At 46.7% G+C, this 11,607-nt stretch overlaps 1 protein-coding gene and 1 long non-coding RNA gene across 2 annotated transcripts in view; one reads left to right on the top strand and one right to left on the bottom strand.

The window, feature by feature from the left end:
* The window catches only part of LOC132004152 (uncharacterized), an 18,015-nt gene extending 8,687 nt beyond the window's left edge, over positions 1-9,328 (top strand). Inside the window, exon 3 of the long non-coding RNA XR_009400431.1 lies at positions 8,991-9,328. This is a non-coding gene — a long non-coding RNA (uncharacterized LOC132004152). The remainder of the gene's footprint in view (positions 1-8,990) is intronic.
* The window catches only part of JPT1 (Jupiter microtubule associated homolog 1), a 17,043-nt gene extending 5,846 nt beyond the window's left edge, over positions 1-11,197 (bottom strand). Inside the window, exons 1-4 of the mRNA XM_059380282.1 lie at positions 10,981-11,197; positions 1,802-1,944; positions 1,366-1,463; positions 299-317 (exon numbers count right to left, since the gene is read on the bottom strand). Of these exons, the coding sequence (XP_059236265.1) occupies positions 299-317; positions 1,366-1,463; positions 1,802-1,944; positions 10,981-11,036 (316 nt within the window). The 5' untranslated portion in view covers positions 11,037-11,197. The remainder of the gene's footprint in view (positions 1-298; positions 318-1,365; positions 1,464-1,801; positions 1,945-10,980) is intronic.
* Between the last annotated feature and the right edge of the window lie 410 nt (positions 11,198-11,607).

The following is an 11,607-nucleotide window of genomic DNA, read 5'->3' as shown; positions in this document are numbered from 1 at the left end:
AAAAAAAAAAAAAAAAAAAAAAAAGACTACCAGACACATATAAGTGAAAGACTCCGTTTCCTGTCCCTGCGGCATTTCTGACATGGTGCTCACCGCAGCAGATACACATGCGGCCGTGCTCACTAACTTCCCGGTTTCATTTTTCTTTCCTCCAAAGCCAGTGCGCGCAGGCGCTTGGGGCAAAGCCAGGTTTCACTCCCCAGTCTCTTTTTCCCCAAGACACGATTTCAATTTCAAATTCCAATCTATGCTAAAAACCATTTACAGAACCAGAAACCAGGGCTTCGGGAGGACTCACCATGAATGTCGCCTTCTCCCTGGAAAAGAAAAGAAATTTAAAGTTTAGTTCAGTTTTTATTTTTATTTAATTAAGTATTATTATTATTATTTTTTTTTAGTAATCTCTATAGCTGACATGGGGCTCAAACTCATGACCCTGAGATCCAGAGTCACATGCTCCTCTGACTGAGCCAGCCGGGTGCCCCTAAAAATTTACTCCAGATTTTAATTTTATAACAAGCAAATAAAGCAGTCACGGTTCTGACAGGGTACTATCTGTTTGAAACCAAATATGAAATTTCATTTTGATGCAGTCAAGTTCAGGGTCAGGCCGCAACACGATTCCATTACAACTTGTACTTACTTTTGGACAACGCTGAACAAAAATGCTACATGACAGGTTGCCCCAGTGCCAGCAATATCCAACACACCAAAAAACGTGAACATTTACGTCAGTGACCTAATATCAATTAGGATTTCAGAGGATCCTTTAATCAGAATGGGAAACTGGTAAAATTTATCCTTCCATATTCTCTCTCCTTTCTCTTTATCTAGCTGTTGAAGGGCCTCTATAAATTCCAAAGCCCCACACAGGTCTTTCCACACTTGCACAGCTGATGCCTGTGTGTGCTCTGAGGTCCCTGCTTCCAGACACATCCCTGGGGGCACTGGGACCATGGTCCTCTGCAAACAACTGAGGGTAAAGCCCAGGCTGGAGTCTTGTGCAGTTCAGCTCAGAACAACAGGGCAATGTTTGCCAACAACAGGAACAATCTCTGAAGTCACAAATGCTACTACATATGAGTTACGTAGGAAGTAAGTGTGCTCCATTAGTTCCCGAAATCAACAGTGAAGGAGAGAGACTAATCCTACTGATAGAAGAGACATCTGAACAGACTCAGATCACGTCACCTCACTTTTCCGACTTTATTCTTTATCGATCTTCCATTCCCAATATGGCCTCCGTCCCTCTCCTAATTATGTCAGACTCCAGTGGCAGAACTGACGCTCTTAGTACAACAGGAGAGAAGTGAATTTCTAAACTGTATTAACCTCAAAGCCCTTGTCCCGTGTTGTCACACTGACCTTCAGATCTAAGAAGTCTCCAGCGTTCGCTTCAGAAGAGTTCCTTCTCTGGGGTCCAGATGACTCAGAATCCTGTCGGCCACCACTAGACTTGGCACCTAAATTAAATCACACTTTCTTGAGGAACGGACAGAACTAAAGCAAAAACACTGCTTTCATGAGTGATGTTCGTGTTAGTCTCATATACAAAATGAGCTAACACTGTTAGGAGGGTTAACTGAGAGCTTAAAAATCCCACCAAATAACCCAATTTGACCCCAGTCCCTATTCCGACCCCTCGAGACTTTTTGGTCCCAGTCCTTCCTCCACTGACAAGCTTAAACTGTTGTTGATCTCATTATGGTTGAGCTGGATTTTGCTCCTCACAGAAAACCAACTGTAGTTACTCATGCTGGGTCTGTCCCTTTTGACCAGTGACCACCGATATAAGCAGTACCTGCCGACTTGGCCCATGAAGGAGGATTTTCCTCAGGTGTCCCGAAGATGCTAGATGCCATTTTGTTCCTCCTCACAGGCTGTTCTGTTGGTTCATCAAAGCCTAATGAAAAATTGGATCCACCGCCTGGAGGCCGCAAAACCCTTGGAATAATGGCAAAACATCCATTTCAGGTCATACCAAAGACTTCTCGGCATAAATGTCTTCAAACCCCTTTCATTTCATTTCTCTCACCCATTTGTTCCTCCTACCCCGCCCCCAACAAGGGAGAGGAATGGATTCATCATGGTATAAATTCGGCACTGGATCACACCAGTTAGAATGGCCAGTCGTAGACAGACAAGAATCAACAGTCTTGACAAGGATGTGGAGAGAAAGGAACCCTCACGCATGGTGGTTGGTGGGAATGTAAATTGATGCAGCCACGGTGGAAAACAATATGGAGGGTCCTGAAAAAACTGATAATAGAAATACCAGTAATTCCACTCTGGATATCTACCGGAAGAAAACAAAGACACTCATTTGGAAAATATATGCACCCCTAAGTTTACTGCAGCATTATTTACAACAGCCAAGGTATGGAAGCAACCCAAGTGTCCACTGATAGATGGATAAAGCAGATCTGGTACAGACAGATGCACAGTGGGGTATTACGCAGCCATAAACAAGAATGAAACCTTGCCACTGGAGACAACATGGAAGGATGCAGAGGATATGATGCTAAATGAACTAAGTCAGACAGAAACAAATACTACATGGCTTCACTTCATGTGGAACCTAAAAAAACAAACCAAATGAACAAACACAAAAACCCCAGAAACAGACTCACAAACACAGAGAACAAACTGGCCAGAGGGGCCAGGGTGGGGGGGAATAGATAAACGACGGGGAGGGGATTAAGAGGTTCCAGTTTCCAGGTATGAAATAAACAAGTCACAGGATAAAAAGTACAGCAAAGGGAATATACTCAATAATGTTGTAACAGATTTGTGTGGGGACCCACGGTGACAGCACTCACCAGGGTGGGCATCTCATAGTGTATAGAATTGTCGAACGCTGTATGGTGTACACCTGAGACTAATATAATACTGTATTGTCAACTATTCTCAATAAAAAGACTTAATATTTGCAGTAAGGTTGTCTGATGCCCAAAGCAGCTGAAACAGCCTGGTTCATGTCCCCTTTTAACAAAGACCTACCAGACCTCGCCTAATGGGCGTGGCTGGATATATTTGCAAAGAAGTTTGGAAGCACATCTCTTTATTTATGTATTCATAACGCACTTCCACTTTTATTTTCAACAAAACTAAAAACGCTAGAGTATACATGTAAAAGTTGATCATTTTGGAAACCCAAGAGCTGATGATAGTCTCCTCCTGTCTTGGCGTCACCAGCGAGCCGCATTTACACACCTGTAAGGCACGCAGTGTTCTCACTAGTAATGACAAGGGACCGGCCACAGGAGGAAGTCCACAAGAGACACGGGCGTAAGACTCCCAGCATCTTCGATTACCAGGCACCACTGGACACCCTCTACAGCTTTCAGTTCAGCAATGAAACCCAGCACTTGGACATTTCCAGAGCGTCCTGTCTTGGATTGATCAATGTGCTTCCTCCCTGGAAGAACTCAATTTAACTTGTCCCATCACTACTCAGAAAGAGAAATGGACATGGTCTTACGGGATGATTTTCTAACTACTGATTCTATTCCGTTATTGGGGATAGGAGTAGTCTGGTCTCCTTCTTAATCAGTTTGAGAAATATTTTTACAGGAGGATGTCCATGTCATCCAAGTTTCCAAATAAATAACAGTTTTCATTTGCATACAGCTCCTTACATTAGAAAACGAAGGAAAAATTAAACACTTATGGGGTAAATTCCCTTCTAAGTACCCTTCTAAGGGCATTCTAAGTCTTGATTTTCTAAAAACTACTGTTGCATGCTAAATGTTTTCGCACTTCCATTATTTTTTCCTTCGGCGCATACATCATTGAAGAGTACATTTATGTTTCCAAATATAGGGGTCTTTTTGGTTTATTAATTTCTAGCTTTTAACTATAATACAGACAACTGCCTGTATGACATGAGTCCTTTGAAATTTGAGGAAAGGTGCTTTTAAAGCCTAATATGTGGTCAACTTAAGAAATCTATATATGCTTGAAAAGAACGTGTATTTGCCAATGTTCTATAGATCTACTAGGATAAAGCCTGCTAACTGTGAGTTGTTCTAATCTACTGATTTTTAAGTATGTTTTATCACTTAAGGAGAGAATCTATTAACAATTCCTACTACAATGAAGAGTTTGTCAGTTTCTCCTCAGAATTCTGTCAGTTTTCTCCCAAAAAGGCTGCCACTGGGGACGCCTGGGCAGCTCAGACGGTTAAGTGTCCGACTCAGTTTCAGCTCAGGCCATGATCTGAGGGTCGTGGGATAGAGCCCCTGAGCCCACGCTCAGCAGGGTCTGCTTGAGGATTCTCACCCTCTCCCTCTGCCCCTCCCCCCACTCACGCATGCACTTCTTCTGTCTCTAAAATAAACAAATCTTTAAAGCAGAAGAGGGGCGCCTGTTTAGCTCAGTCAGTTGATCGTGTGACTGTCGATCTTGGGGTTGTGAGTTCAAGCCCCATGTTGGGTGTAGAGATTACTTAAAAATAAAAAAAGTAGAGGAATCACAAGAGGAAAATGGGACAAAAAATACTAACAGGCAATTTAAAAATGTGGGTAGCCTCTAAACATTAAAAATGCAATCCCAGGGTGCCTGGGTGGCTCAGTGGGTTAAGCCGCTACCTTCGGCTCGGGTCATGATCTCAGGGTCCTGGGATCGAGTCCCGCATCGGGCTCTCTGCTCAGCAGGGAGCCTGCTTCCTCCTCTCTCTCTCTGCCAGCTTGTGATCTCTGTCAAATAAATGAATAAAATCTTTAAAAAAAAAAAAATGCAATCCCACTAGCAAATAAGTGAAATTTTAAAAAAGGATAGGGGCGCCTGGGTGGCTCAGTGGGTTAAGCCTCTGCCTTTGGCTCAAGTCATGAGCTCAGGGTCCTGGGATCAAGCCCCGCATCAGGCTCTCTGCTCAGCAGGGAGCCTGCTTCCCCACCTCACTCTCTGCCTGCTTCTCTGCCTACTTGTGATCTCTGTCAAATAAATAAATAAAATCTTTAAAAATTTTTAAAAATAAAAATAAGAATAAATAAAACAAAGGGATATGTATTTTGCTTATTAGACTGGTAAATATGAAAAAATGACAATTTCCAGCATTAATTAAAGTACGAGAGTATAAATCTCTACAAACTTTATTTTATTTTATTTATTATTATTTTTTTAATTTTATTTATTTATTTGACAGGATCACAAGTAGGCAGAGAGGCAGGCAGAGAGAAGAGGGCGAAGCAGGCTCCCTGCAGAGCAGAGAGCCCGATGCGGGGCTCGATCCCAGGACCCTGGGATCATGACCTGAGCCGAAGGCAGAGGCTTTAACCCACTGAGCCACCCAGGCGCCCGAACTTTCTTTTAAAAAAATATTTTTTTATTGAGAGAGAGACCGAGACAGCGAGACGCACAAGCAGGAGGGCAGGCAGAGGGAGAAGGATAAACAAACTCACTGCTGAGCCCGGAGCTCAACGCAGGGTTCGATCCCAGGACCCTGAGATAATGACCTGAGCCGAAGGCTGACGCTTAACCATCTGAGCCACCCAGATGCCCCCAATTTGTACAAGCTTTCTAAAGGATATTTTGATAGCATATGTCAACTGTTGGCTTTTTATATGAACTGGCATTTCTACTTCCAGAAATTATCCTTATCGGATAACCAGAAATATGTACAAGGACACTCCTATAAAAATGTTACTCTATAAATAAAATTGGTAATACCCTAACTGGCCCTTAGTAGGGGGTTTAGTTATCCAAGCATGTCCATACAACAGAAAGCTGTATACATCAGGGTCAGATTTACCTTCACTGGTAGATGTCAGAAGTTATTCAAAACACAGTGAATGAAAAACGTTGGATAACAGAAGGGCAATCACGTGTTACATAGAACAATGTATATACTGAGAGATACACTTATCTAGCTGTGTGACCTTGGGAAAACTGCTTACCCTCTCTCTATGCTCTGGTTTTCTCTGCAAGGAGAAGAGGTTCACGGTAGCTGCCTTGTAAGGCTTTCTAAGGATAGCCTATAGACTCTGCCTAGAACAGAACCTGGAACACAGACAGCTACAAGATACTGCATCAGAACTAAAAGCACAAACACCACAGTGTTATCCAGGGTTTGTGCTTTCAGATAAATTTCAGTGTCCTGTTTTATACTTCATATTCTTCTGGATTGCCATTAATCTAAAATTCTTCTTTTTTAAGATTTTATTTATCTGATAGAGAGCACAATTGGGGGAGCCGCAGGCAAAGTGAGAAGCAGGCTCCCTGCTGAGCAAGGAGCCCCACGTGGGGTTCGATCCCAGGATCCTGGGATCATGACCTGAGTCGCAGGGAGACTTTTAACCCACTGAGCCACGTAGGGGCCCCATTTTATTTTATTTTTTTTAAAGATTTTATTTATTTATTTGACAGAGAAAGATCACAAGTAGGCAGAGAAGCAGGCAGAGAGAGAGGGAGAAGCAGGCTCCCTGCTGAGCAGAGAGCTCAATGCAGGGCTGGGTCCCAGGACTCTGAGACCATGACCTGAGCCGAAGGCAGTGGCTTAACCCACTGAGCCACCCAGGCGCCCCTAAGATTTTTTTTTTTTTTTTAAGTAATCTCTATACTCAACGTGGAGCTTGAACTCACAAACCCAAGATCAGGAGTCCCAGGTTCCACCAAATGAGCAGGAGCTCCAGTCTAAAATTCTTTTAATGGCAGCTTCTGGGTTCCGGAATTCCCGGACACTCCTTCTATCGACAGTCCTAGCTTTCCCACTGGCCACAGCATGTGCTTGTCTGTGTGCACCCCTGTGCCCTCGCATCTTACAACTGAAACCCTGGCCCTCTGCTCCCCCGGCTGCAGCGGACCCTGGCCTGCGCTCCCTAACGCCGCACCCCTTCCTACCTTGCTCCTCCTCCCTGCAAACTAGCAGGAGCAAGCCTCGGTTAAGCCCAGCCGGGGGCAGCTGGGTGGCTCGGTGGGTTAAAGCCTCTGCTTTCGGCTCAGGCCATGATCCCAGGGTCCTGGGATCAAGGCCCGAATCGGGCTCTCTGCTCAGCAGGGAGCCTGCTTCCTCCTCTCTCTCTGCCTGCCTCTTTGCCTACTTGTGATCTCTGTCTGTCAAATAAATAAAATCTTAAAAAAAAAAAAAAAAAAAAAAGCCCAGGCGGGACTGAGGAGATGTGACCAACAGCAGGGCTCGCCATCTTATCTAGATCTTACCTTCTTCACCAATCCAGCCAAGCCCCTTTCCTCACCTTTCCCTGAATAGTTGGTTAATCTCCACTTTGAGGTATTTACTCCCACTTTTACTCCGGCCTAGAGCACTCTCTACCCTTTTTTCAAGGACTCTTCAAAACCTAGCCCATCTCTTAAACCTCCACGTCCTCCGTGAAGTCCATCAGTAGAACCCTCCATAGGCTCAAAGAGGGTCGGGTCTACATGGAGGAAAGGATGGCAGATCCTCTCCTAATGGTGTCAAGTGCCCGAGAAAGTAAATGTCTTTGGCCTGTGGGTCATGCAGTCTTTTTTTCCCCCCAAGAATTTATTTGTTTATTTGACAGAGAGAGAGAAAGAATACAACCGGGGCGACTGGGTGGCTCAGTGGGTTAAAGCCTCTGCCTTCGGCTCAGGTCATGATCCCAGGGTCCCAGGATCGAGCCCGATGCAGGGCTCTCCCTCTCTCTCTGCCTGCCTCTCTGCCTACTTGTGATCTCTCTGTCAAATAGATAAATAAAATCTTTAAAAAAAAAAAAAAGAAAGAAAGAAAGAATACAACCAGGGGGAATGGGAGAGGGAGAAGCAGCTCCCCACTGAGCAGGAGCCCGATGTGGGGCTCGATCCCAGGACCCTGGCATCATGACCTGAGCCAAAGGCAGAGGCTTAATGACTGAGCCACCCAGGCACCCATGGGTCATGTGGTCTTCGGAACTATTCAGCTCTGTCATGTCGCACAAAGGCAGCCACAGACAATCTGAAAACGAAGGAGCACAGCTCTGTTCAAATCAAACTTTATTTACAAACATTGCATTTGATTTTCATGTAATTTCCACAAGTCAAGAAATGAATCTTTTTTTTTTTTACACCCATTTATGAATATTAAAAATCAGGCACCTGCGGCATTTGGCCCTTGGGTGATAGTTTGCTGGGCTCTGTTCTATCTAATTCAACAGGCTCGCTTTTAATGGCTCAGTTGGTTAAGCCTCTGACTCTTTGTTTCAGCTGTGGTCATGGTCTCGTGGGTTGTGGGACTGAGCCCCATATCTGGCTCCGTACCCCGCAGGGAATCTGCTTGAAATGCCCTCTTTCCCTCTCCATCTACCCCTCTGCCCACTCGTTCTCGCTCTCAAATAAATAAATCTTTAAAAAAAAAAAAAAAGGCAAGTATATCCAGGCATACATTTTATAAAGATGATAATTGTAGGTTTATTTAATTAAGCTGCTTAAATCATAATTAAAGGTGTGTTATAAATTCTTAATAGGCTTTCTCTCATGGTAAAGTTTGAAGCAACCAGCTTTTTATCCCTTGTTCCCCAAATCAACAAAGACACCTGAAATAAAATCAAAATTAACTTGCTTCAATATCATCCCCTTCACTCCCGAGAGATTAGAATGATTTTTTTTTTCCTTTCCATAATTAAACCCTCATGAATTATTTTACCAAGATGAAAATCTCCAGAACCCTAACAGGCTGGGAAATATTTGGGGGTGTTGAAAAAAAAAAGAATACTAGCACCCAAACACCAGCTTAAAAAGAAAGTCAAAGCTCTGAGCACCCAACTTTTTTAAAGGTCTGTGTTCCTCCCGCAATAGCAGGTAATACCTACTCCAATGACGTCATTGTTGTAGAGCCCATTTGTAACAGTGAGACATCCCCAAACAAAGGATTTGGATCATAAGACAGAAATTATTTCCGTTTAATTTTTTAAGATCCTCCTATTCTTTCTGAACTAACCCAGGATTACATATTTGAGATTCAACAAAAATGTGCCCATGAACTATGGACAGCAATTTTTTAAAAATTACTTTTTCTTTCTTCTTTCTTTAAACCTCAGAGTTCGCACGTGATCTTTGCAGATCATTCCCCTACTAGCCTAAATGTATAATGTGCTTATGGAGCCAGGAAAATGTTACTGCAGAAACAAGTGGAGAATTCGGTGAGATTACAGAAGAAGGAAAGGTAAGAAGTAAACACAAGGACAAAGCTCTAGTCCTGAGATCACAATATGGGAGGGAAACTGATGACAAAAGGTGAATGAAAACATTTATTCTGCAAAACAAACAAACAAAAATCACTCCTGTCTCCCATTTCCAATATACATATCAAAAAACTAGCATGAGGATTCATTTGACCTGGTTACTGAAATTCTTTATGAAGCACTAAACAGAACTTAACCCCAAAAGATAATACCTGATTTTTTTACATAATGTGTCGATTTTCACATTCCAATCACTACAGTCTGACCAGCACAAAGTTGACCACATGGCACAAAAGAAAAACCAAGGTTCAGTGTGTTCCAGTGGCCTCTGAAAAAAATGATCTCATTGCAAGGATGACAACAGAAGAGGGAGTGACCAGTATTTTCATAGGTCTGTCCTAATCAAGGTCCCCAACCTGCCAGGACCAACCAATTTATAGTTTTTTAAATCTTTCCCACTCTTTTCCACATTGTATAAGGGAAAGGAATGAGTTGAAAAGGGATGTCAACCTCCCGCCCAAGACTCACTGCTGAGCCCAGTTTTTTGTCCCCAAGTTCTCCAACCCCGGTGAAGCACTATTTCACAGCCGTCTTCTTAGCCCCACAAAATGGCTCCCTTTGTGCCACTTGCCCAGGACCCCAAGGCTGGTCGCACACGACAGCAGGTCGTGATCCATGAAGAACAGATGCCCAGAAAAAGTGGAACCTAAGCTTCCTACAAGCCTTGAGCAGGATCCCAGAAATGTCTGTATCCACCTTAAAAGAACAGCGTGCAATTAGCCGAGACAATGTGGACACCTTCCACCGATTACAGACCCTTCCACCAAGTCAGGCAAGGGCTTGGAAAAGGGTTCCAGTCCAAACACCCAGTGTCCTCTTCCCCCAATGCTGTAGCAAGACTGGCCAGAAAGGCCCTGGCTTCCCAGGTGGAGACAGTACGGAAGAGACAATGGATGTCTCCGGCCCCGCCCAAGAACAGGAAACCTCCTCCAGCTCGGGAACCCGGGCCAGCGACGAACTCATTTGGCGAACGTCAAAGGGGGAAGGGAAAGAGGTGGGCTGCAAAGACCGAGGTCCGAAGGTTTGAGCGCAGAAAACCCGCTCGGACTGGCTCACCGCCCCCCCTCCTGCGCATTCGGAGGTGGGCGCGGGAGGGGAAGGAGCAGGGGTCTTTCCTTTGTTAGCGGAGGGGAAGCACTTCGCAGAGGACTGACGGCTGGGTCCCGGACGGGCGTGGGGGTCGCCGTGACCAGCCCCGCCCGACCACAAATGCCACCTGCCGGGCGGGCCCCAGCGGGTAGGAGCCCGCAAGACTCGGTCGCTGCGGCCGCAAGAGGTGACAGCCGCGCCGGGCGCGGGGCCGCCACCTGCCCCGGGCTAGAGGCATGAGCGCTTGGCCAGGGGTGGGACAATGGGGCCTGATCGGGGCGCCCCGGGGGCTGCCCAAGTACCTGGGGGCCAAGACCACCGCCCTGAAGTCGGGCCAGCCGCGCCGCAAAGGGAAGGAAGCGAACCGTCTCCGCATGGCCTGACTACCAAAATCCCGCAGCACTGCGAGGGCGAGCAGCCCCGGCCCTTCTCGGCAGACCCCTCGCTCGGGGGGCAGGAATGAATGGGAGAGGAGCGGGGATCGGGCGGGGCTGGCGCGCCGGGCTTGCGGGACGGCACAAAGACGGGGCCGACGGCCGAGCCCCGCCGCCCGCCCCGGCACGAGCGCGGCGCCCGAGGCACGTTACCGCCAACGACCGGCCGCCCGGCCTCAGTGGCCCCACCGGGCAGCCGCCCTCCCGCCCCCGCTCCCGCCCCCCGAGCTCCTCGTGGGGCGGGTGCGGCCCCGCAGCCTCACCGGGAGCTATTCCTGCTGTTGGGATCGACTCCCTTGAAGGTGGTGGTGGTGGTCATGGTGCCGAGGAGCGAGGTAGGCTGGAGCAGGAGCAGAGCGCTGAAAGGGTCGGGTCCGAGGGGCGCAGAATTGCTCCCCACCCCACTGCCAGCGACCGCTGCAGGAACCTCTGCCACCGCCTGCCTCGCCGGCCGCAGCCTTTGTAAGGCTCGGGAAAGCCCGCCCCCACCCTGCCGGTATTGGCCAATTCAAATAGCCTTTTTCGTTCCTATTGGCTCCCTGGAGTGCCAAGCATCGTGCGGCACCTCGACGGGCTGCCGTGGCCCCAGCTCAGCCTAAACCCGCCCCTTTCCTGGTCAGGGTGTCTTTAGAAGTTCCCCCTCCCCCATCCCCAAATCTAGGCGATGATTGGACAAAAGGACGAACCTGCCCCGCGCTGGGCACAAGTTGTGCTCGCTATCTCTCACGGAAGTTACCTGACCTAGGGAAAACTCGCCCTGGGCGAGTTGGAACCCACAAGCCGAGGACAGATTTGTCTTTACCATTACTTAACTTGCCTAACTCATGGAGAGACAGTAAGACACGCTCAAGGGATGAAAATTACTGCCACAAACTGACATTCATTGAATA

This window comes from Mustela nigripes, chromosome 16, assembly GCF_022355385.1.
Source record: "Mustela nigripes isolate SB6536 chromosome 16, MUSNIG.SB6536, whole genome shotgun sequence".
Lineage (NCBI taxonomy): Eukaryota > Metazoa > Chordata > Mammalia > Carnivora > Mustelidae > Mustela > Mustela nigripes.
This window is presented reverse-complemented; position numbering and strand designations above follow the sequence as displayed.